This window comes from Portunus trituberculatus, chromosome 19 (genome assembly GCF_017591435.1).
Source record: "Portunus trituberculatus isolate SZX2019 chromosome 19, ASM1759143v1, whole genome shotgun sequence".
NCBI classification, from domain to species: domain Eukaryota; kingdom Metazoa; phylum Arthropoda; class Malacostraca; order Decapoda; family Portunidae; genus Portunus; species Portunus trituberculatus.
Window position 1 is genome coordinate 7,175,092 of NC_059273.1, and position 26,313 is coordinate 7,201,404.

General features: G+C 40.3%; 2 protein-coding genes and 1 long non-coding RNA gene across 3 annotated transcripts; 1 reads left to right on the top strand and 2 right to left on the bottom strand.

Moving 5' to 3' along the window:
* Positions 1 to 3: 3 nt before the first annotated feature.
* On the bottom strand, positions 4 to 19,262 carry LOC123506118 (gastric triacylglycerol lipase-like). The gene is made up of 10 exons (XM_045258007.1): positions 19,134 to 19,262; positions 9,000 to 9,406; positions 3,603 to 3,730; positions 3,219 to 3,481; positions 2,861 to 2,975; positions 1,148 to 1,394; positions 747 to 899; positions 547 to 631; positions 307 to 449; positions 4 to 187 (listed from the first exon to the last, which is right to left on the bottom strand). The coding sequence occupies exons 2-10, from the start codon at positions 9,180 to 9,182 to the stop codon at positions 23 to 25; spliced, it is 1,482 nt and encodes a 493-aa protein (XP_045113942.1). The 5' UTR covers positions 9,183 to 9,406; positions 19,134 to 19,262; the 3' UTR covers positions 4 to 22.
* Positions 9,307 to 17,985, top strand: LOC123506120. The gene is made up of 3 exons (XR_006675351.1): positions 9,307 to 9,437; positions 10,012 to 10,104; positions 17,483 to 17,985. It is a non-coding gene; the product is annotated as an uncharacterized LOC123506120 (long non-coding RNA).
* Positions 19,263 to 21,247: 1,985 nt separating the features above from the next.
* On the bottom strand, positions 21,248 to 26,313 carry LOC123506119 (60S ribosomal protein L37a-like). Its single transcript, XM_045258008.1, has 3 exons — positions 26,166 to 26,313; positions 25,858 to 25,986; positions 21,248 to 21,422 (listed from the first exon to the last, which is right to left on the bottom strand). Exons 1-3 carry the CDS (start codon positions 26,223 to 26,225, stop codon positions 21,267 to 21,269), a joined length of 345 nt encoding a protein of 114 aa, XP_045113943.1. The 5' UTR covers positions 26,226 to 26,313; the 3' UTR covers positions 21,248 to 21,266.

Consider the following 26,313-nt stretch of genomic DNA (forward strand, 5'->3'; position numbering starts at 1 on the left):
TTCTTAAGCTATAAAATTTATTTTAGAAGTATTTATGTAAAGTTCTATCTAAAATTTCAAATATCTTATCATAAACTAGAGGGCGAGCATCAGTGGCCCAGAGGAAGTCCAGGTGGCTGAAGATGGGATTGGAGACCTTGTGGATTGCCTGAAGGTTTGGCAGCTTCTGCCTCAAGTTATTGATATCCTGGGGGTGGAAGCACCATTTTAAGCTCAAATAATATGTGAGAGAATAATGAGTGATGATGTAGCAGAGACAGTGAAACATATCACAACAAAGCTTAATTTTTGGACATTGAACCTCACCTCTTGCCCAGTGAGCCAGTCGTTGTCTGCCCAGAAGAGAGTAATGGGCACCTTGATCCTGGATATGTCGTACTCTGGAGGTTGTTCTTGCCCATAATTTACAATGTTCTCTCTCAAACCAAAATCAAATTTTTGAAATCGACCTGAAATGTTGAGATGATTGTTGGAAATTATTTATTTCAAGTTTGATTATTATTTTCTATGCAATGCTTACATGTTACCACCAAAATATTGACCAACCTGAGGTGTAGCCTTGGGCAAAGTGAAAGAGTGTCTGTGTGGATGACCCAGCAGGGTTGTGAGACAGGATGACTGGTACCATTGACTGTAGGGGAGGAAGTAAAGGGGATGGAATCATTGGACAGTTGGCTACATGTATAGACTACATCTATGAACACAGAAAGACAACAGTAAGCTCAAGTTCAAGTGTTGTGTCTGACCTCATCAGCACGAGCCGGATCAAAGCCTGTGATCATGAACTGGATGTTCTCGCACAGCATGTAGTTCCTGCACACCCTGTATGGGTCCCACAGGGAGATGAGCATTGGGTTGGTCATCACCTCCTGGTCATTCCCAAAGAAGCGCAGCAGATACTGTCCATCAAAAAAACATACTACAGCTTTAATTTCAGTCATTAATGAAAGTTGTTATAATGTGTAACTTATGTAAAGAAATAATATTTAAAGAAAATATATCAAAGGCTTAAATAAAGTATATTTGTCTGTCATGGAAGCACCTTAAATGACAATTAATGTAAGTATGAACATTTTGTATATGAATAGTCTATGACAAAGACAGCTCAACACATTTCCCTTCACCTTTCCTCTCTCTGTTCACTCACATGGAGCTCATTGACGAGCGGGGCCAGGTACTTGATGGGAGAAGAGATGCTTTTGATGGTGGCCACTGGTGCGAGGGCCACCATGGCTGCAATCCTGTCCTGATAGTAATCAGGCAGTGAGCTCATGGTGGCAAAGAACACAGTAGTGCCCATGGAGTGGCCCACGTACACCACCTTCTCAACCCCCGTCTCCACCAGCACGTGCTCCAGCATGGCAGGCAGGTCGTGCTTGGCCATTTCATCATAGCTGTAACAAATCAAAATGTTTCTCCATCAAAACACTTCTTGGGTGCAACATATGTGTAGGTTCACACTCACGTACAACCAAAGGACATAAGACTCAAAAACATTCAGTCAATCTAAACAACTATCTTGTGTAAAATTTTTAAAGTTGATTGAGACCTTTGTGATATAAATATTATTTATCAGTTTGAAAGGATTCACTGCTACACGTTTTTTGAGTATGTATCAAGTTGTACATAACTTTTATTCGCTGCTAATGTACTACTGTCACGTGCATTTCCTTCTCTCAGACAGTCCAGGTTCTGGTGGTATTCTTATTCTTATTCATATATATATATATATATATATATATATATATATATATATATATATATATATATATATATATATATATATATAATTATATATATATCTTTTGTTTATTTTATGGAATCCACTAAACGAGGGTAACCTAAGCTAATGCTCTCCATCGAAAATAATATGGTAATCAGTCTAAAACCTAAAGTTAGTCACGGTTTGTAGAAAAAAAAAAAAAGTTGACAACTAAACGGAACCAGTTGACTTGCAGCGTCACATTAATACGGACGGCCGGCTGTCCGCGTGTATCTACATTACCTCCCCACAAATCTAGGTGAGTCACAACCTTTGAGCGACATTCTAACCGCTTAACCAATGCGTTGTTTGCTATTCATACACACAATGAAGGAATGTAGGGAGTATTAAGATCTGTATTTACAAAGACAGATAGCTAAGGTCTTGCTTCATTGTGTGCTTCGGAACGAAACTCGAGTGATTCAGTGCTAAAGTTGTGGCGGTTTCAGTTTAGCCGTACTTGGTCATGTTGAGCTTAGGGTGCAAGAAGTTTTGGACGTTTTGTGTTATAGTCGTAAGATAAACTGTTATTTCTAGTTAAGACTATAAGAACATTATCTTAATAAATATGAATGAGGCAGGATGATGTTTTCAGTATAATTTTGAGTGTAGGCTTAGGTAATGACGTTGCAATCCATACATGAGAGCCACTTCATTTTTGTGGTTATGGAATGTCATTGGTAAACGTTAATAGGAATACTTAGCGTTATCCATGTGTAATTTGTATAGATTACTGCTCTGATTGGGGTGGCTGACCCTCGTGTGGCCTTGATGCTCTGGCCCCGATAGCCAGACGTATGTACTACATGCTGGACTGGTGATTGGTAAACAAGTATTTCATATTCCCTCAGTCCAGTGTTGACTTCTTGCATAAGTACATAAGACACTAATGCAAGAAACCGTTAGTCTTACACGTAGGAGTCCCTGTATGAAGCACTCTTAACTATGTTTACTATTATTTCCTTCGGTGAATTTGTCTGATCTTTCAAGGCTCCCTATAATGACAACACTCCTAAACTTCCTGAACTGTGAGTCATATTATGGTTTATACATAATCATAAGTATCGTACTTTTTTTCATTTTCCACCAGGGACTCACCTGAACCTCCAGAACTGTGGGTCTTGGTGGGTGAAGTTCACGTGTCGCCGGGAGTAAATGTTGCCGCGGAAGTTGCCCATCCACACGTCGTAGCCAGCGTCAGACAGCAGGTAGGCTGGAGAGAGAGAGATAAAGAGTGAGGGGAGGAAAGTGGCGGTGAGGGCTGGCATTGTAAAGGGACTCTTCCCCACACTTATCTACTTTTAGCAGGTTTTAGCGTACAATATTTTTGCTACAACGAGTGTAGTCATGAGTCTACTGGTAATGTAGCAAGGATTCTGCAGCACTAGTGGAGAAAGCGTCCATTTAGGCGTGACTGGTGAGAGAGAGAGAGAGAGAGAGAGAGAGAGAGGCATACCTAGTGAATTATCGTAGGTGTTGGTGTTCCAGTTATCAGATGATCCCATAAGTCCGTGCTGAAGAAACACAACCTTCGAGTCCTCACCATGGACAGGAGGGAAATAGTGCTCCTCCTCTTCCTCCTCCTCGTTCCTCAAATCCTCAGCCTTCTTGCCCTCATCCTTTTTTAGCTCTTCCTTCTTCGCCTTTTCCTTCAGATCCTCCGTCGCCCAGGATGCCGAGGTTAGGTTACTGTGTCGATCGGAACTGCTTCGTTTTACCCTGCGAAGTACCACCAGTGTGAAAAGAAATTTCTAGTTTTAACACTTCGAAACACTAATTATAAAACCAGATTTTAAAACACATCCATGCTTGAGAGAGAGAGAGAGAGAGAGAGAGAGACCTGGTGGCTGGGGCTCTTCGTGCAGGGTTGGCGTAGGGTGGGATGTGGTGCATCGTGAGGATGTAGCCGTCTGCAGTGACCACCGTGTGTCGCTCCACCTTGTACCCCGCTTGGCGCCCTAGCTCAGCCTGCAACCCAACATACACAAGGGTTAGTCATTAGAATGTTGAAAATGCCTTCAATAAACCCATCGTACTTGGTGCCTATAAGCTACATTATAGAGGGAAGCTGTAAGATAAAAAAAAAAAAAAAAAAATGAATAAATAGAAAAAAAAGGTACCTCGCTAGGCTCCTCAGCTCACGGTATGGCTACAAAGGATGGGAGTCACAGAGGAGAGTGCGAGGGACATGTTGATCTGAAGGAGATTCGTAGTACTGTACAGTACATAGCGCCAACCCCTTAGCCCCCTCCAAGAAACGGCGAAAGGAGAAGAGGAAGAGAGGAGGATTGTAGCTATGCCTGAACATCCCCGAATCACGTTTAGTATATCAGGAGGGTACTTGAACTCTCACTAGGCCAGCCTCTCCCCGAAGACCACACCTAAAGACACGGTGCTCACACACGTGTGTGGCCTCCACTAATGCTGGAATGCTCTTGGCTCTTCACCTACGGCAACAAGTCACGCCTCAGGTGGGAAAAGCAGCACAATTCCGTTAATGGTGCACTGATTCGTGGCGAGGCATGTGTAGCTGCAGCATCCTTGTCTTGTATATGTGTTCATGACAGCAGTATTTCCAAACCTGTCGGCGTGTCATCCTAATTACGAGCGCTACATCGCATTACTTGACTTTTCACAGGTGTTCTCATTAGGGTATTGGTAGTTTCATACGAATTCTGCTTTGTCAGTGAAAAAAAAAAAAGATCCATGACAACGTGACCAATTATTTTGGCCGTTATAAAAAGTTCTTATGAAAGCTCATAGCTAGTTTTATCTCGAGTGACGTCTTTCTGCCTCTCACGTGGTGCGGGGGTGGTGTGCTGGCGTCTGCAGTGTGATCGCTCTTTTAGTAATGATTAATAAGGCTTTGATCTGACGTACAATACACCATGTATACCAGGCTATGCGAGGCGGTATAAATTAAAGTGATAGAAAGTCGTAGTTGAGTTTTAAAGATACCTAGTGACCTGCTACCCACAACCCTCACTAAGCTAAGCATACGCAGATCTAGCTGTTACGTGACACAGGTGTGTTATGTCAGAGTGCTCCTTCTGTGTGACATATGCATGTGATAGATGTGATTGTCAGCATGTTTACGTAAACAGGTGTGATGATCATGGTACTTGTTGAGGCCAAGGGCAAGGCTGAGGCTACGAGGAGTGGGGTCTCGGGGGTTATCAAGGTGGCCATCAAAACAAACTCTCCATTTCATCCTTATCCCTTCATCTCTCCACGCAGCGCCGGCGTCGGAGAACAGGAGCCTAGCACGTCACTTCTAGGAGAGGACGGGATCTGTGCACATCACTAGCATGAACTATGGGAAGCGTATGATCCAGGACGCTTAAAGACACGCCACACTATCGATACATTTAACCTTCGATCTAATCATAAATCACAGCAGTCAGATTGAGTTAAAACCAAATTGCGTGGTGATAGAGACGCACAATCCATTTCCTTTCTCAATTAACAGCGTTTTTATGGCGCAGCGCACTTTTTTCCACCTACTGAACACCTTTGCTGGCTGCCGGTGGGTCACGCAGGGGCATCGAGGAATGGTCTTGTTTATCATTTGTTTGGCGGCGATAAGACGAAGATACGCCACGAGAACAAGGTCACGTCGCTCCTTACAGCCGTATGTAAACTGCCTCCCGCCCTAATTAACTGACTGCCTCACTACTTGGGTTGTTACCAGTACTCCCCTCTGTATTTCGAGCTTGGCAATAGTGACAGGATAGTAGTAGTAGTTGTAGTAGTAGTAGTAGTAGTAGCAGAAGCAGTAACAGTAAAAACTGTTATTGGGCTGGGACGAGGAAGGAAAGAAAGGGAGACTGGAGGAGAGAAGGGAAGAGGTGGAGAGGCGGGGAAGGAGGAGGAGGGAGCAGTGGTTGTTACTATTGCTCGGTACGTATGAGAAAGTTACGAGAGGTTTCCCTACTTTTCCCTTTGTGGGGCAGGGAATCTGTTACCGTCCATATTCACTTTGTTTAATGTATATGGGAGATAACCCAAAGGAGGAAATTAATAAATGAAAAAAAAAAAAATCAGTCATTCGGATGAAATGAGCAGGAGAAAATAAAATGAAGAAATAAATACATATATTGTATTGTATTCTTTACTCGCACACTTATGAGTGGCGCCAAACAGTGGAGGAGAGATTTAGCAACAGCAATGTGTGTGTGGCTGGATAAGTGGAGTTCATTGCTGAGTTACGTGCAGAGGAATAGCCATCTTGTTGGGAGAGAAAGAATGAGATGGAGAAACGTAACAAAGAGTGACATGAACAAGCTGGGAGTTTAAGAAAACGAGGCAATGGTTAGAAACAGATGGAGAAGGACAATTCGAGCGGCTGACCCTACAATACAGTGGGATGAAGGTCACATGAAGAAGAATAGCCGGAGAAGTTGAGTTTGCAGTTGTTGAGAGCGTTATAATCTGAGGTGCTGGCGAAGCGTCTACACAATTCCCTTACACGATAAACTGACTGCGTTGTACGGAGGACAGACACTAAATATGAGAGCGTAGACCACAAATCTGGAATCTCTGCACATATTTCTATACGAAGAAGGCGCTGATGACTGTTACTCCCTTCATCCACACAAGCCCCAAGGATTCGGCCAACACTCCGACCTGTTAGTTTCCCCCAACGTGACTCGCTTTCCGTCATTCACACTAGTTCATGCAAGGATGCGGAAACTTTCCTTCCTCCTCATGAATCAAAACACTCACTCAGCTTCATTTTCATTAGTATATAGTAGTGGTGGTCTTGGTGGATTAGGAACCGTAGTCATGATTTCGTGGTTCTTCGATACACTGTAGATGGAGATATTGATTTCTATTGCTTTAATGTCCATACACACACACACACACACACACACACACACACACATATATATATATATATATATATATATATATATATATATATATATATATATATATATATATATATATATATATATATATATATATATATATATATATATATATATATATATATATATATATATATATATATATATATATATATATATATATATATATATATATATATATATATATATATATATATATATATATATATATATATATATATATATATATATATATATATATATATATATATATATATATATATATATATATATATATATATATATATATATATATATATATATATATATATATATATATATATATATATATATATATATATATATATATATATATATATATATATATATATATATATATATATATATATATATATATATATATATATATATATATATATATATATATATATATATATATATATATATATATATATATATATATATATATATATATATATATATATATATATATATATATATATATATATATATATATATATATATATATATATATATATATATATATATACTGCCGAGGCTGGAATGAGATTGGGTAGTAGAATCAGTAAGAGCAATTGTGGTGGTAGTGCTGGTGATTCTTTACCTATCCACTTGTATGTTTTCTTCTTTTCATATTTTTATTTTTTATTTATTTATTTATTTATTTATTTATTTATTTATTTTTTTTTTCCTGGGGGTTTGGTTTCCGTTACAACCAGAACCGCTCACTCGTTTTCCATCAAGAGGCGGGAGACTTGTGAAAGCAGACACTGATGCTGGGAGGTGTTTTCACTGTGTCTGTGGAGGGGGGAGGATGATTTGCCGGTGAACACTCTCTCTCTCTCTCTCTCTCTCTCTCTCTCTCTCTCTCTCTCTCTCTCTCTCTCTCTCTCTCTCTCTCTCTCTCTCTCTCGGCATATCACTCGAGGACGTTTATCTAATCTTGTCAATCTCACTTAACAAGGAAATACAGATTTACAGTTTATTAAGAAAGAAAAGGAAGCGATTTAACTCCAAAACACCAATGAGGAGGATAAAAAGATAAAAAAAACGAAACAAAAAAAAATCTTGAAACAGTTGGCAGTGCTTTCAAATGATAACTCAGCACTTTAGCGCTACTTCACCGCTACTTAATGGGCTGCGTTGTAAACGTCTAGCAGTTATCAGATCTTGCAATATCGATGAAAATGAGACGGGAGCAAAGTTCAGTGAAGCGCTTTGATGTGGTCCGCGTCGAGCACCGCCTTGGAATGTGACGTGTTGGGAGGTGGGACGGTGATTCTATCGAGTTTAGCTATATGTGGTTTGACTGAATCATAACGGTGCAACGATCACATAATATTACGCTTTTGTTAGTATGTTATAGACGTATTTTTTTTTCTAGTTGAAGTTAAGAAAATGTAGTAATTGATCAAGTTTGGAGGCTGCAACATACGACCCTTCAGTACCAGGACATGTTTTCTTACTTATTCTGCTTATTTGGTGATTTTATACAGCTTCAGAAACTCATGTGGGGATTGAAATAGTGAGACTCTGGCCATTAACCTTCTGATATCCGTAGCCACTTCCTAATGTAAATAAAATCGTCTAATCACACCCAAAACTCGGGTAAAAATACGTCCCATTACTGAAGGGTTTAAGGGTATGAGATTTTAGTTTTGATATTGTAATAGTTTAGTTCTAGTTTAATAGCAACTCGTGGCTCTCGCGGTCAAAATAAAGGAGTTAAGGGGATGAGATTAGGCAAAGCTTCGTTTCGCGTTCCAATTGCTTCTCTTTCGTATTCTGAAACACTGCTCTTTTACCACGACGATTTTCAAAGGCTAGGCTTCTCTATAGTGCTTATCGTATTAATAATTCATATTTTTTTGTTAATCTATCTCTAAAGCCATAAAAAAAAAAAAAAAACACGTACAAACCCGCGCGATTGAAAGCAGTCGAAATAATGTACATACATAGGTGTCGTTAAGATATTAGGCTCCAGACTGTTTTCATTCACCACGCAGATGATTGATCATGTATTTCATTAAAGATATACAATTCCTGTCAAACTATTACTAGATTATGAAACAAGAATATAATCACTCCAGAAAACTCCTATACCTTTTACTATAGTCAGTAGAGAAATATAGACGATGAAAAGATTGAAAAAAACTATTCAATTTTTTAATGATACCGAGAAAACTCTGTGACTGGAAATTAACTTTAGTTGTAGTCTAATAGCAACGAGTGGCTCTCAGGGTCAATATAAAATACCATGTAACCAGCTTGACCCTTTTTGAAAATGTTGCGCAGAAGCCCAGTGCACAGTGAACATTATTGGAGGACAGAAGGTTAGCACTTACTGTGTCGAGCTGCGGGGCGCTGGCGTCAGTATTTCGCATCAGAAGGTTGAGAATACTGGCCATGGACACTTGTCTGGGCTCTCGTGACCTCCTGGCCACCGTGGCTGCCGTCGTCGGTTGTGACACCGCCGTTAGCATCACAACCACCATCACCACCGTTAATACAGCTCCTCTCCGCACCATGTTGTATGCGTGTGTCTATGTGTGCTGCTCCCCGCCGCTACGTGCAGTGTCTCACACAATGGCAGTGCCTCGACGTTGTACAGTACTGCTGCTGATGTGGCTCTCGTCCGTAGCGCCAGAGTAATGCCTCTCCTCTGCCCCCCGAGTCCCTGTCGCCTCTTAACCTTTAGTTTCACTCGTCGGCTGCGTGGAGGCAGTCTCGTATCTGCACCTTATCTTGTCACCTGGAAGAAAAAAAAAATGCAAGCATCAAAGGTGAGTTTTAGAGTGATTGTGCTGACCTTACTGGTACCCCCCTGACCCCACCGCCTGAAGGAAGTCCAAAGCTCGAGGATGGCAGACAGGGGAGCTTTCCTTTGGTGTCGGGGGCGGGGCGGAGCATGGAGGGTTGGTGGTGGTGCGAAGGGCGATGGGGAGCGTCAATGACCGGTAATTTTCACCTGCCAAGGCATCATTTTCTCTGGTGACTCATCCAGTAATTTGTGAGTCTATCGCGAGCCGACCTCTTATCACGTAACAGGCCAATGACCACAACCACCATCATCACTACCACCACCATCACCATCACGCTACTTCTCACACTGCGATAGATAGATCGGAACAGACACGCCAATCAGGTCGTAAACGTGGAGTCAATAGGAAGCTTGAAAAGACTATACACAAATTTATGGAATAGGGATGAAATAGAAAGATGGAGTTGTCGCGTAAAACCCTCTGGTGGTTTTTTGCAGCTTCCTTCACTTTCTCGTTCTTGCAAACTGTCACGAAGACGATTCAAGTACGCGTCATTTAGTAGTTCATGTATCTAATTACTCTCACACTTTTTCAGGAAGGATGTGACGACCATTTCAGGCCAAGGGGACGAGGACCATTCACATGGAGACTCTAGCACTGTCCTCTCTCGATGTGATGGCCGTGATATGTGAGTAGCGTGTTGGGGCTTGCTCCGTGTGTACAGTGTGGTTTGTGTGTACGGGCGGGAGTGATGGTGTGCACATGTGTTCAGGGTTATTAAAGTGCTGTGAGGGTTTTTGTGCAGAAGTTTATTTGAAGTGCTTACCATCACCACCACCACCACCACCATTATTTTCCCATATTTAAAGCCTATACATCCGCAAGCTAACCACTAGACCGCTCCAGCATTGCTCTTATTCTTGATCAAATTCTCTCTCTCTGCATCACTCAATCTTGATCAAATTCCCTCAGTATCACTCTCATTCCTCCTAAAATTCCCTGTTATCAGTATCACATCTCCTATCGTATCATTCACGTTACCTCGTCACTGTCACAATGTTATATCACACCTGCCCGTCACCACCGTCACTGCCGTCTCCTGTCTCCTCTCTCACGGTTATAGATGCGTGGACTGATAGATTTAGAGAGGACAGAAAGACACAGAAAACATATGTGTATTGATAATAGTTTATACTCGACTTAACAATAGTTTGTACTCGACATAACTAGACAGACGGACCAGCAGATAGATTGGTAGATAGATTATTGTTTATACTCATATTGGAAAAAAAATAAAACTTATACATGTACAAGTAGTTAGATATTAACTAAAGTTCATGCTTATGATATTACAAAAAGTTAAAACTGAATAAATAATAAATAATCATCATAAACAAGTACATTAGCTCAATCTTCAGTTCCTGTTACACACACACACACACACACACACACACACACACACACACACACACACACACACACGTCAGTTTCACTCTGTTATCTCTCTGATGATTCACACTTTACCCTCTTCCTCTATCAGCCGGTCAGTCACGCTCTCCGGTAGTGTCCGTGACAGACCCGAGGCTGCAACGGAGACCTCAAGTGTTGGGCAATTTTTAAAGGATCAGATAGGCGGTAAAAAAAGAAAAAAAAAACATTCTTTGGAGACATGAATACTTTTTTTCGTGTGTGTGTGTGTGTGTGTGTGTGTGTGTGTGTGTGTGTGTGTGTGATTGCTTTTACTCATTTGCAATTCGGTGGCTTAACGCTCTCTCTCTCTCTCTCTCTCTCTCTCTCTCTCTCTCTCTCTCTCTCTCTCTCTCTCTCTCTCTCTCTCTCTCTCTCTCTCTCTCTCATATATTTTTTTTCAAGTTCCCTCTTTACGGTTCAGAATTCCCCCTTTCCCTTCTGCTCACAGGTATTCTTCTTCTTTTTTCCTTCTCTTATCGTTCAAAAATCCCCTCTTTTTATTATCTTTCCTCAAGGGCCATACCTTCTTTGCCCAGTTTAAATTCGCTGAGTTCTTCTCTTACCACGGCTAGAAGTACTCGTTAGTTGAAGTTTTATTTTTCTTTTATTTTTATTGCTTATTACGGGTTCATTTAGCCATTATGGGTCTGAGTCGCAACAAACTGCTTACAACACACACACACACACACACACACACACACGCCCGGTAGCTCAGTGGTTAGAGCGCTGGCTTCACAAGCCAGAGGACCGTGGTTCGATTCCCCGGCCGGGTGGAGATATTTGGGTGTGTCTCCTTTCACGTGTAGCCCCTGTTCACCTAGCAGTGAGTAGGTACAGGATGTAAATCGAGGAGTTGTGACCTTGTTGTCCCGGTGTGTGGTGTGTGTCTGGTCTCAGACCTATCCCAAGATCGGAAATAATGAGCTCTGAGCTCGTTCCGTAGGGTAACGTCTGGCTGTCTCGTCAGAGACTGCAGCAGATCAAACAGTGAATTACACACACACACACTAGAAAATACTCCTTCAGTAATCAGTAAACAACAAGAAGGAAACACACACACACACACACACACACACACACACACACACACTAGAAAACACTCCTTCAGTAATCAGTAAACAACAACACGGAAAATATTACATATCAGCCTTACAGGACCATTATACAACATTGCATAACATTTAGTGCCGTGAGAGAAGGCTGAATGGGTAGAGAGGGTCACGGGGTCACCAGCTGCCCTTGGGTCCTAGGGTTGGCGCCAGGAAGGGCTGTCTGGCTTCCTCTATCGCGGACAGGCCAAGACACAGGGGGTTGAGGGACGGGCCAGAGTCCATCACGGGAACATTCCATCACCGGCCAGGCACCCACCTCCCTCTCAAACCACTGTCATCTTTCTCCAGTCTTTTTTTATCTTCCTCCCTCCCGGTCTCGCATCTTTCTAAATGACTTTGCTTAACCCCTTCAGTACCATGAGGCGTTTTCATATTCATTCTGCTTACTATTTAGTGATTTTATACAGCTTCAGAAACTTGTGTGGGGATTAAAATAATGAAGACTGTGGCCATTTATCTTCTGACCTCCATAGACCTTTCCTAATGCCAATAAAATCGTCTAATCGTATACAAAACTCATGGTAAAAAAGCGTCCCTATACTGAAGGAGTTAATGAATGAAGTGTACATGAGCGGTTTGTTTGTTTTGTCAAGTGTTTTGTTTTGAATTTGTAGTGAGAATGTCGTGTTGGATAAACCTAATTTAGATGGATAGATGGATAGATAGATTGTGATAGATTAATTCTTCCCTAAAGCATCTTCTTTTTACGCTTTAGATACAGACAGATTAATACAGATAGATAAACAAAGATATATTGATAGACTGACTAACATTTTCCTCATGCACTTTAGTCTTTTTCCCAGTACTAATCTTAAATATATCAGCAGCTCACTATGAAAGAAAGATATCACATTTTCTTACTTTCTTCTACAAACGTCCATGCAAACTTATTTTCTTTTACTGCTCTGAATATCAACACGAGACGGTTGTATAGTGGACCATATTTTGAAATACTTCTACCACACACTACTACTTTCAAAAGGCTTTAGTTGAAGTGATGCATGTTTTTACCGTGTTTTTTGGTATTCTAGTGACAAATTAACAAGATTTTCACATTTACACACGAGAAATACTAATAATCTCTGCAGGCTTTGGAAATAATCGTAGTGAGAGAGCAAGACTTTTCTGAATACTGGCCTAGTAGTACGCGTAGCAGTAGTAGTTGTAATGCGCCACAAGACAGGGGTCACATGTCGCCGGTTACATAAAAAAAAAAAAAAAAATACAGACGAGTGATAGGAAAAAAACTGCGAGCGTCATAATCTCAAATAGTAGATAAATACGTTTAAAGACGTAAACTTGCCTATTTCCTTTTTAATTCTCTCTCTCTCTCTCTCTCTCTCTCTCTCTCTCTCTCTCTCTCTCTCTCTCTCTCAGCTAAGCCTAATAACTTGTTTTAGCAATTAATTTCAAGAAAATTGAGAACATTTCGAGAGAGAGAGAGAGAGAGAGAGAGAGAGAGAGAGAGAGAGAGAGAGAGAAACGGTTCTTTGTTGCACCCGGACAAGTTTCAAGAAGCTCCAGTTGGTGACCCAGTTTTTAAAGGTGTTTTCAGTTTTACCTACAGATTCACAATATTTCTACATTATTAACATCCCCAAACCTTCTTGCCCATCTCTGCGACCTTTTGAAATAGTCGCGATAAAAGAGAAAAGCGTTTTTTTTTTTTTTTTTTTTTTTTTTAAACATGATCGATGAAGCGTTTCGAATTGACAATGAAAGAGTTTCCCCTCCGTTTCGTCAACCAGTCAGTGTTCCACCTTGCTCTCCCCGCTTCTCACTCAGCTCTCCCTCCATGTGTTAATGTCAACGATTGAACCTCACGGGGCACTGGCGAGGTCTGGGTTATGGTGGTGCATGAGACGCCTCTTGTTCTCCCCTTACCGTGATAATTTCGTCATCCCCGCGATGACAGTATTAAAAACCGCTGGTCTATCTCACCACTACTAGGATGATTAGCCAGGTTCTCAAGGGCGTTTTCCCTGTTGACAGTGAAAATTCGTCACCAATATCACAAGAACATCCCTAGAAAGTTTATGTAACTTCAACTAGCGCGTCTGTCGCTGTCTTGAAAGTAATGTAGTAAGGCGCGGAAGTGTTTCAGGATTCGCGTCAAGAAACAAGATGGCAATGGCAGGCGCCTTCAGTGATGCCGGTGTGTTGGTTCCTTCTTATGCTGCAGAGGCGTGTTGGGGGTGAGATGGGTCGGCGTCACTATTGGCTGGGTACGGTTTGATTGATGTGTGGGTGGTTTGGCTGTACAGAAGTTTAGGTAAGAGTTTGATTCCACTCTTTTTGCGTGGTAAAATCAAGAATTGTAAGGATGTGTTGACTTTTCGTATAATTCTCTCTCTCTCTCTCTCTCTCTCTCTCTCTCTCTCTCTCTCTCTCTCTCTCTCATTCAAATTCAAAATGTTTATTTAGTTTATACAAACAAAACTTTAATTTATAGTGGATATGTTATGTGATATAGGTGGGCCCGTTAAATGAGAACATTTTTTACAAGCCCCTATGAGATGCGTATCATTAATCAATATCGAGGCAGTTTAGACTATCTTTACAACTTACAACTTCACTGTGTTGAAATAGTGAAAAAAAAAAAAATACTAACCATAACAAATATTATAATAATGAGAAGAATGAGACTATCTTTACAATTTACAACTTCACTGTATTGATATAGAGAGAAAAAAATGCTAACAATAACAAATAATAATGAGAGGAAATGACAAAAGTAACAAAATAACAATAACAGGTGCATAATAAATAGTTAATAACCTAATAACAATTTTTTTTTTTTAAGTAACCTTATTTTCACAATTTTTTTTTCAATGTCAAGGAGTTCATTCCATTTAATACAGCCAAAATAAGTAACAAACCTCTTCTGCATTTCTAATTTTGGGAACATCGGTCTGAAATTCCATATGTTGCGTGTCTATGTATGGTGGATATCAAATGCTCTTGGTGTTACAATGGATTGATCACTGTGAACCTGGTCATATATATATATATATATATATATATATATATATATATATATATATATATATATATATATATATATATATATATATATATATATATATATATATTTGAGGCATTCTAGCGTGTATACATCATGTTTTTTGAGGATTCCTAGTTCTTTGAAAATTGGTGTAGTATGTGCATCATTATTTATTTTAGCAATCATGCGCATTATTCTCTTCTGAAGGATAAATAATGAATGAATAGTTGTTTGTGGCCATCCTCCATACAACATTGCAGTACTGTAGGTAGGGGTATACAAGTGTGTAATATAAAGTGTTCAGAGTGTCAGAAGGTAACAGGTGTTTTACTTTATGCATTATGCCAGAGGACCGCGATATCTTTGTTACTATGTGATTAATGTGCTCTCTCCATGTGAGCTTTTGATCAATGACAATGCCTAAATACCTAACTGAAGATGAACTATTAAGTACTTTGTTGCACATTTCAATATCAAAGTTGTTATCAAGTGGTTTGTTGCCTGCAAAAACTATATACTGTGTTTTATCAACATTTAAACATTCTCTCTCTCTCTCTCTCTCTCTCTCTCTCTCTCTCTCTCTCTCTCTCTCTCTCTCTCTCTCTCTCTCGATGAAAGCTAGACTGATCATCTCTGTTCAGCTTTGAAGACAGTTATAAGCATCATCGGACAAGAAAACGCTAAGAGAACCAGGCTAACCATCTTTATAACCTTTTGAAATAATCTTAAACATTATCAAAGGGAAAAACCACAAGAAAACTTTTAAAACCTTTGATATCAGTCCTAAGCACCATTATATCTAAACATGCCATGGGAACCTGACCTGGCTCTCTACCCTTTGAAAACTGTCCAAAGTGAAGTCATTGCGTCTCAGAATACGAGCAGAAGTCTTTAACCCTTTCATAGCAACAAGAAATGGTTAGCAGCACCAGAAGCAAAGCGTGAAGTCTTTGTATGCATCCATCAAGAAAGTTAGCCTGAAAAAGGAATACATCTTGCAATTTTTTCTCTGCTTCAAGATTTGGTATGGATGTAGAACAAGTAAGGTATCTCAGAGTGTTTAATGATTGAGGAAAGGTGTACCATGTGGCAGTTAAAAGGTTAAGTGAGCAGTAGGGAAAAGCCAATGCCAGCCAGCCTTGAGACACGCATCGAGGTGGTGACGTGGAGCAATTGCCAGCGCCATGTCTTGTATCCTCTTCAACACGCACGCTGCCGTATCCGATAAGACTTCTTCATCGTAAACAAGTAAACGATAAAAGAAAAGAAAATTGATTGTGATCCCTCTTGACCTAAGGCATCTTCCACTCAAACTTCCACGATGCAGAGATAAAAAAAAGAAAGAGTTAGACATTCAGGCACGTGCGTTTTGTGGCTTTTGAGCTGAATCCCCCGATGATTGACCAAAGGGTTCGTAAACATGTAAACGATAAAACTGTGATGCCTCTTACCAAGAGTTAAGCCTTTCGTTCATTGTTGCATGACGTAAAGATAAAAAAAAAAAAAATCATGGTGTTTCAAATAAGACATTCAGCCAGCTCTTGTCCATCTATCCAACGAAAGCTAGAATAATTGGTCCATTTATTCCTGTGAAGATTTCTGAACCTCATAAAATCATCTATTGAGTAATAAAGACAAGATTATAATGAAAAGCTTCGGTAAATCCTTCCTTTGGTGTGTATATTAACTACAACATGGATAATAACCCATTCAGCCCTGTAACAATGCTTAAGCCCTTCAATACTGGAAAGCATTGAGTTTCGGGTATGATTAGACGATTTTATTGACATTAGGAAGGACCTATAGAAGTCAAAAGATTAATGGCCAGTCTTTACTATTCTAATCCCACACACAAGTTCCTGAAGCTGTAGAAAATCACCAAATAAAAACCAGATGAATAGGGAAATGTGGCATGGTACTGAAAGGATCAAGCTCCATAAAAGCATCTATTCATTGAGTAATTAAAGATAAGTGCACTATAATGAGTAACTAAGTACTATACATTTTGAACTTAATACAATCTGTAGCGATATTCAGAATAAGGTAACTAACGATGTGCTACTGAATGAGTTAAGTCTGACAGGAATAAATAGTTGACGAAGATAGAAACCTTGATATCTCTCTGATCAAGACACTCCAGCACGCCTCCTCTTGTCTCCCTATTCAACAAAGTGCTTTATTAGTGATTTATCGGCCTCTGTTCAAGTCTGGGCAGGAGCAAATATTTAACGAAAGTCATATCCTGGAACGATAAGAGAGAGAGAGAGAGAGAGAGAGAGAGAGAGAGAGAGAGAGAGAGAGAGAGAGAGATTCACGAGTCCTAACTACTTTTCCTTAGTTAAATAGTGAAAGTAAATTCGCTGTAACATTGCGAAAAGCGGAAATACCATTCTCTCTCTCTCTCTCTCTCTCTCTCTCTCTCTCTCTCTCTCTCTCACCACCACCACCACCACCATCACTTTACATCTATTCTTTTCCAGATCGAGGCAGCAGTGGCGTCTCGTGTCTTATCTCAAGCTTGCTGGAGGCGGGGCGTGAGTTGCTGCGCCCTATCATCTGTTTATGGACAAGGTACATGACCCCCCTCCCCTCATACCCACACATCTCTCCCGTGACTCATCTAAGTATACCGAGATCTTTAGATACGTATGTATTAGAAAAAAGGGTGATATTTTTAGCATTATAGGTGATAAAAGCTTTTGTATATAATAGATAAACAGTAATTACCAACATGTGCTACTGCTACTGCTATCATTATCACTTCCATCAGTGTCAACAACAAAAACAGCAACAGACGACTAGAAAGGCAGATGATTTCCCCGTTTTCTCTCGTGTTGCCGGTTGGTGATGCGCAAGGCAGTGCTGGAACCCTCATTGAGTCTTGGCAGAGTCGGTTTTTGCTATGGGCAATGTGGGCGACCGCCCAGGGCGCAATCTATTTGGGGCGCACGAGCGCCCTCAATAAAGAAATAAAAAAAAAGTGCGCAGGAAAAAAAAATCTAGACTAATACCGCTCATTTCCATGTCAAGTTGGTGCAGTGTGCGCTGATGCGCCCCTCTTATTGCATCAACTTGTTGCTGAGAGTTATACAGGTTGTGTATATATGTGTCAGAAAAGGTGAGGGGGGGAGAAGGGAATTAACCTGCCACTGCAGAGAGAAAGAGTCACTCAGAGGTAAAAGCAAGGGGGAGAGGGGCGGGGGGGAGGGGAGGCGCCAATGGATTGTTCGCCCAGGGTGCAAAACTAGCTAGAATCGCCTCTGGTCTTGGTCAGGTGAGAAAACAAGAACTGCTACTCAAACTACCACCTCCTCCCTCCCTGGACAATTTTCCCCCAGAGACCGGCCTCCCCTGGACAGTTTCGCCCCCGGATACATTCCCCCTGGACACAGTCCCTTCTGGAGACGTTTCGCCGCTGGACATGTTTCCCTTTGGGCATTTTTTTTTTTTTTTTTTTTTTTAGTTATTCTCTCCCTACATTCATTCACCTTTTCTCTTCCCTTGTCTCAGGCAGTTGAAATGAGTGGAAATTATATTTAGGGGAAACTACGCATGGTGGAATCGTCCAGAGAGCACTTAGTCAAATGGGAAAATTGTCCTAGGCGAAAAATAGTAATCCCAGCCTTTTTATTTATTTTTATTTATTTATTTATTTATTTATTTTTTTTTTCGTGGGATCAATATGTTCATATCCGCATCCTGTTCCACAAACATATCTCTTTAGGATGCAAATGGTAAACACTTCTCCATACTTTCATTCATCACTCGTGCTTTGATCGCAGAGTAAGTTATCATCTCCCTAAACTTCATTTCCCGATTCGGGTTTCGATCGCTAGGAGTAGCTAACCATTCTTTCTAAACTTACTAGTAATTCGCGTACTGCTTCTCATATCTCCTATATTCACCGCAAAGAGTAACCATTCTCTCTAAGCCTCCGCACAATCTTACACGTCTAGGATGCAGTGTAGTTCTTTCCTGTACTTCCTTCTGCGATTGGTGTTTCGAGCGCAAATAGTAATTCTTCCTAAACTTTTCTCATTGATACATCTCTTTACGGCGCAAATAGTGATCCTTATTATACTTTCGTCTTAAGATCAGGACACAAACAATGATGATAATTTTGGTACTTACTTGGTCTGGCCATCCGCGGAGCACCTCGCGTGTAAGGGCGTCAAGAGTAAGTGCTTGTGTCGAGATTCTCAGTCCACTACTATTTACGAACACCCACACGCACTTGTATACTACGAGCCACCAATGGCAACAACACTATGAAGCTGCGACTTTCATTCTTCCCATTAGCAGAGGAAGAAAGTTTGTGAAAAGTTTCGTACATTTACACCACTGCTTATTCTTCAGAAACCACACTTCCTCTAACAAATTTTAAGTATTAGTTATTCTTTCTATACCGTTTTTTAATGTTTCAGGATATGTAGTGATAAAGTGGAATATAAATGAGTGAATATTTCGTGATTATTGTTTAATCTTACGCCCGCCACTGTGGTGTTACTCTTGATAGTCATGATGAACGTTTCTATCGCATAACTCTATGGCAATGCTCAGTGCTCTGAAGGAACGTTTATATGAGCATCTCTTCTTATAATTCACGGACAGTATTCACAAACGTTTCTGCTTCATATTTTAAAGGTATGAATGTGATCTATTGGAACTTTTGATGGTGTTCGAGTGTTTTCGTGATGGTAGTTATACTTTAAAATAGGATTCTGCAAGGAAATAGCCCATGAAAACACGACTATTCATCTCTGGGTTTTCGAAAATACTCCTAATGAGAAAGCAAAGCGTTTTAGAATAGATGCCTTAGATGATCTCTCTCTCTCTCTCTCTCTCTCTCTCTCTCTCTCTGTGGGATGTCAGAGTTGGACTGGGCTGGGCTGGGCTGTGGTGGAGTGCTAACTTTCTCTCCAAGCCAACCAGATTGTCACCACCCGCTGCTACTGTTACGGTTGTGGCGCGATATATCACTGCTATTATCACTGTCATAACATTCACAATAACAGGTGATGTTTCTCTTCCTCCTCCTACTCTTCTCACCACCACCTCTATTTCTGCTACCTCTTACTACTACCACCACCACTTAAAAATGACAACTCAACCCGCAGCATTATCACCGTCATCAACAACAGCAGGGAAAAGGAGAGGAAGAAACAGGGGAAAGTGTTCTCTGCCCCGCCTCGCACTTTCTCCTGCGGCGAGGCTTCCAGACAGCGCGAGACTTACAACCCTAATGTTTACTTGTGAGCTCACCGCAGCGCGCCAAAAGTGTGGTATTTGCCTATTACGAGACGCCTGTATGTGTGTAATTACTTTTTTTTTTTTTACCCTCGACGTGGCTTCCGCTTTTGTATTTCCCTATTTGTTGTTTGTAGTGTTATTCTTTTGCTGTTATTGTGGTTGCTTGTTATGTGTTCTGAAGTGTTTTTCTCCTCAGGGTTACCTTGTTTTATCACCACGTTTGTTTATTTGCAGTCATGTATCTTTTTCTTTCTTGGTTTGTTTATTCTCTTGTATAATCAGTTTGTTTAGATTAGCAACGTATTTCTCTTCTAGATTCTTTATATCTTGTATTTATCAATCACTGATGTTTTATTTGTTTCATGCTCAGTACTTACCAGTAGTATTTCGCTTACAACTTTTTTCCACATCTCACGCACGCCTCGTTCGTTATTCAACCACTGTTCTTCCCTATTTGTTTGTTCAATATTTGTTTAGCTCTCACTTTCTATTTTATCTCTCATTCACTCCTGGTCTGTTACTCCCTATTTGTTTGTTGTGTGCTCAACAGGTGTATTTATGTACAACAGTTTCACCATCATTACGTGCACGTTTGCAAACCATATAATGCCAACATGACTATTCTCTAACGTCGCACTGTCCAATCGTGACTACTTTCAGAAGGGGATAGTGTTACTTACATACGGCATGTGCTCATGATGCTTTCCATCAGCAGCTCCCTACATTTCGCTCCAGAGTAAACATCCCTTTACATTTGTTCCTTGTCATCCTACTTCTATACATCTTGTACCCCACACTCCACTACAGTCTCCTTCATTCTCTAGTTGTACCTTCCATCACATAAAATTGCTAAGACCTTACACCATCTCACCCCTTTGCTTCTGTTCAACCTCAATTCAATCTCAATCTCCTCTGACTCTTCCATCCTTCCTCAATCCACACTTAACCTGCCACTACACCAACCAAACCCTCCAGGTACAACGAAAAAGCAAAACATCCTTCAATATCCTTTATTTACGCAGCCTCCTTCTCTTTCAGGTCCTTGTTCCTCCTGATGAACGACCTCACACCAGCGGCAGCGACAGTAGAGTAGGTGTAGGCGCCGCCAGCCACAGTGCGGCGGCAGGGCTTGCAGGACCAGATGCCAGTCACCACACGTCGCATTGCCTCCTGTAAATAGAAGATACAGAGGCAATGATTGATATGTACAAACTGATATACACTCAAGAAAATAATGTGCTTTGTAAAAATTACATAACTGCTGTCAGAGAGAGAGAGAGAGAGAGAGAGAGAGAGAGAGAGAGAGAGAGAGAGAGAGAGAGAGAGAAGAGCAACTAGGATGATACCAGCATTAAAGCGCCTGGAGTATAGAGATAGATTAAAGGAATTAAACATGTTTTCATTTGAGAGATGTATAAGAGGGGATATGATAGTTATTTAAAATGTTCTCAGATACAAACTATATAGATGTGAGATCTTTCTTTACCTTAGAGGAAGGAAATAGGACTAGAAATCATGGCAGGAAGATTAGAAAGCAAGGCTGCAGGTTAGATATAAGAAAATATTTCTTTAGTCATAGAGTGGTAGACTTCTGGAATGCATTGCCAGAGACGGTTGTAAATAGCACTAGTTTGACAATGTTTAAAAACAGATTAGATAAACACTTAAATTTATTAGATTTATAATTATGTATAGCACTGCATGATAGTTTTTATAAGAAATTTACTATAGTTAAATAAGACATGATCCCCATGTATGGGGACCACAAATTGTAGAGGATTTCGCTGCAGGACTTAGCCCTGTTAATGGGCCAAATATTTAGAATTAGTATATAATGTATTGTGTACTTGTAAGTGTATCTTTAAGTACTGATGACGAGGTCGCTGTGCGACTGGTACAGGATAACCTAGATGGGCCCTGGTGGCCCTTTGTTATCCTATTATTTATGTTATGTTAGAGAGAGAGAGAGAGAGAGAGAGAGAGAGAGAGAGAGAGAGAGAGAGAGAGAGAGAGAGAGAGAGAGAGAGAGAGAGAGAGAGAGAGAGAGAGAGAGAATATTCTGCAAGGCAGTGCCCTCAGCCCTCCTGTGGAATGTTTTCTTCCAACGACCTCCTAAAGTTCATCCCCAAAACACGTGTCTACACATTCACTTTCCCGCCACACTACAAATCACTGTCCAACTGTCACCTACATCAAGAATACCTTGGATATCATCACCACATGGAGTCAACAGTGGCAGATGGATCTGCCTGAGGACAAAACCATTTCATGCTGGTCTCTGTGATGCATCTCCCCCTCAATCACTTTCCCACCTGTCATACTGGACAGGAAAGTACTACCACTGCTTCCCTGTCTCCATTCTTGGCATCAAGGTTGATAAGTAGCCTGTCTTTCACCAGCCACATCAAGAAGCTAGCCTCAAAGGCAGGCTGCAAAAAAGGCTGAACTGCATCAGATGAGTCACACTCTTAAAGCTTAAGAGGTCTGCTCCATCATGGACTAAGCACCTCTGACTTGGTCAAGGTTCAGCGTCGTGCCCCACAGCTCATCAATAGCAAGCACAAGCCAGGCCAGCACCTCCCTCCACTGCAGTCTCTACGGCACAGGTGGGACATGGTGGATCTGTGCACCACCTACAAGATACCCAGGGAGGATGTCCCACAGCACCACACCTTGCTACACTTAGATAGCCGTAGATGACACTTCACCTTCCTGCCACCACGCAAAGAAACAATGGCTCAACATGCTGTTCGCCAAGACAGAGACATGCCTCCACTCATAACTGGTGAGGTACACGAGGCTGTGGAACAATCTGGTGTGACAGACTACCTTGGTCAATTCTGCTACACTCCATATATCTAATTGTCAATGAATGACTAGTGTAGATAAATAAAGTCAGTGCTTCATTGTGACTGTATCCATTAGGCGTAAAATAACTCCCTGCACTCCACAAAGAACTTTTTACCTACTCAAACAACGTATTTCATGCAATTCTCCACTTTGTGACTAATGTTTTTTCATGTACATTTATACTTTTTGTACTTTTCCCTCAACCAGAGAGAGAGAGAGAGAGAGAGAGAGAGAGAGAGAGAGAGAGAGAGAGAGAGAGAGAGAGAGAGAGAGAGAGAGAGAGGCCACATATATTTGCAATAAGGTGAAGTATAATGATGTTTCTATGATATAAAAGAGCTGCCTGGCAAAGCTGTTGTCTCAGTCACCCCTCACTTGAATTGCACCATACAGTTGTGCAGATTGTCAAAATTCATATATATGGAACATTTTCTATTCAGAATAACTTTTACTTTTGCCTCCAGCAGTATTTGCAGAACCTTGTGTTACATTCTGTATAACTGAGGAAGAAATAAATACAAATTGACATTTGAGAATTTGCAATCCCTTCACAAAAACAGCTTCCTCGCAAGCTCCTCCTAAGATGCCACTATCAACATGGTTTTTCTTACCCATAGAATTATATAGAGCTTCTCATACTGAGAAATGCCAGGATCTATGGGCTATCCTAATTACTGTAGCTACATACTGTTTGAGATTGAGCCTGACTTGTGTAACTAGTAACTCGAGTCTTTTACCATACTCTCACTTCTGGAGGAAACTATTTTTTCTGGTAGTTTTTAGCCAGTTTTGAATGAATTTGCACTTTGTTTCCATTGCAAATGGAAACAAATGGAAATAACTCTTTATATATATATATATATATATATATATATATATATATATATATATATATATATATATATATCCTCCCACATTCCCCAAAGAAACAGTCTATCTCCTCTGGAGAGAGAGAGAGAGAGAGAGAGAGAGAGAGAGAGAGAGAGAGAGAGAGAGAGAGAGAGAGAGAGAGAGAGAGAGAGAAACTGACTGAAATGTACCAGAAGTAAATAGTTTCATAATCACAAAATATCACAAAAGTAACATACCAAACTTTGGACTATTACTGCTGTGCAGAGTATTCAGTGCCATCGCTGGTCACCACCGCCTATGCCAACTTGAAATTTATCTAACCAAACCCTAACTTTACCCACACCTAACCTAGCTAACATAACCTATATGAGGCAATGTACATTACTAATGTGTCCCTCAGAATATATTAACTTTATCGTATTCAACTGATCTAACCAAAGCAAACTAGCCTAACCTGACTAGCAACACTAAGAAATCAATATCGTTGCCTTATTTTTTTTTCCGTAAAATTTGGCGACACAATGGAAACAAAACACACCTAAACGCATTACTCAGTGACCACCACCCAGCAGTCCCTCACACATGTCGGTGCTGCAGTGTGTTAGCTCATTTCCCCAAAGAAATAATCTTTCAAAATTGTTGTCAACGTTACAATTTGCGATGGGTATGTATGGATTCAGATTACTAACAATGAGAAGCTCTATATGATAAGGTAAAAAATGCCATGTTGACTATGATGAGACTAAAATTTACAAACAATTATAGATGAACTAACTAGGTAAGCAATATTGAGTAAAATTAAAAAGTAACAATTTGTGGCACAGTCTCCGAGAAACCGTCCCGCGGGATTCCCTACTCACCCTTCGCAGCAGATCCACCCAGCTGATTTGATGTCACATATATGAAGCCACGCTATTGGTCAGAGAGAGAGAGAGAGAGAGAGAGAGAGAGAGAGAGAGAGAGAGAGAGAGAGAGAGAGAGAGAGAATATGGTAACAAATAAGGCAGCGTTTCTCAACCTTTTGTACCCTTGCGTAACCCTTCAAATACATGACATGTCTCAAGGAAGCCCTGTGCAAAAACAAAATTATATACCATATATTTCTCATTTCATGTGATGTCAAATCAGCTGGGTGGAGGAGCTGCGAAGGGAGAGCCAGGAATAGAGGCGATTGTGCGGAACAGTTTCTCGGGGACAGTGCCCAATTTGCACTGGAGGGATGTAGATTAATAAAAAAGGGGATGAAACCAACCATAAAACCAATAATTTCATCTGGAATAGAGTAATGAAGGAGTCAAAATTAACAAAAACTAAGGAAATAACTTTTGCCTCCCATTACCAGACATGAACTGGTGTAATTAATAAAATAAGGAAAACTGACAAAATATCAAGAAAAACTAATGGAAATATAATCAAATAAGAAAAAGAAAAAGAATTGTATAAAATAAGAAAATAAAAGAATAAGCAATAAGAAAAAACGAAAAAAACAAACAAACTCACTTACAAAAAGTAAACAAAAAAAACTGACGGAAATAAAGGAAGTTATTAGTAAAATGAGGAAAAAAATGACGTAAAATAGGAAAACTGAAGGAAATATAAACTCAGAAAAACGGACTAAAATAAGTAAAATACAAAATACTGGCGAAATTAATAAGAAAAACCGACGGAAATAAGTAAAATCTGAAAATTGAAAAAATTGAAGTAAATAGAAAACTGACGAAAATAAGTAAAATTAAAACAAAAATGACGGAAATATATAAAATGAGAAAAAAAGCAACGGCAATTAATAAATAGAATAAGAAATAAACTAACGGAGGAGCAAGACCAGAGGGAAGTGTAGCGTCCCGAGTGACCGCCAAGAGTGGAAAGGGAATGGCAGAAGGCAAACTAAATACTCCCTCACCTTGCCGCAGAAGGTGCAAATGTGCCTCTTGTGCTGTGTGATTTCCATCTTCTTGATCATCTTACGCAGCGAAGCGCCATAGCGGGTGCCGTACTTGCCGACAATCCCCACCTTCTTGGTCCTCTTGGCCTGCAACACACACGTCCATCATTACTCATGCTAATTACTACATAAATACCGCTATCTGACACACATAACATATCTCAACCAACGCCTCAGTGCCTGCAGTAATAAGTTATTACATGAAAAAGTGGGTATGAGGGCACAGATGTACGATGTCAGAGGATAAATGTGAACTTCTCTCTCACCATTGTGGTCCTGTTGTTTTGGACTTGCTGAAGGAAGACACAGGGCGCCGCCGCTACCATAACACCACGCCGATCCACACACTATTTTTCTCTTCCATATATACCAAAATTGTCATATAATTCATCTTTATCATTTGTGGTAGTTAGA

Coding starts and splice junctions, on each gene's coding strand:
- LOC123506118 (XM_045258007.1), bottom strand. CDS start 9,182: ATGGTGCGGAGAGGAGCTGTATTAACGGTGGTGATGGTGGTTGTGATG. Junction 3,731..8,999: donor GCGCCCCGCAGCTCGACACA/GTAAGTGCTAAC, acceptor GTTGGGTTGCAG/GCTGAGCTAGGGCGCCAAGC. Junction 1,395..2,860: donor CCACAGTTCTGGAGGTTCAG/GTGAGTCCCTGG, acceptor GATTTGTTACAG/CTATGATGAAATGGCCAAGC.
- LOC123506119 (XM_045258008.1), bottom strand. CDS start 26,225: ATGGTAGCGGCGGCGCCCTGTGTCTTCCTTCAGCAAGTCCAAAACAAC. Junction 25,987..26,165: donor AAAACAACAGGACCACAATG/GTGAGAGAGAAG, acceptor TGTGTGTTGCAG/GCCAAGAGGACCAAGAAGGT. Junction 21,423..25,857: donor TTTGCACCTTCTGCGGCAAG/GTGAGGGAGTAT, acceptor TTCTATTTACAG/GAGGCAATGCGACGTGTGGT.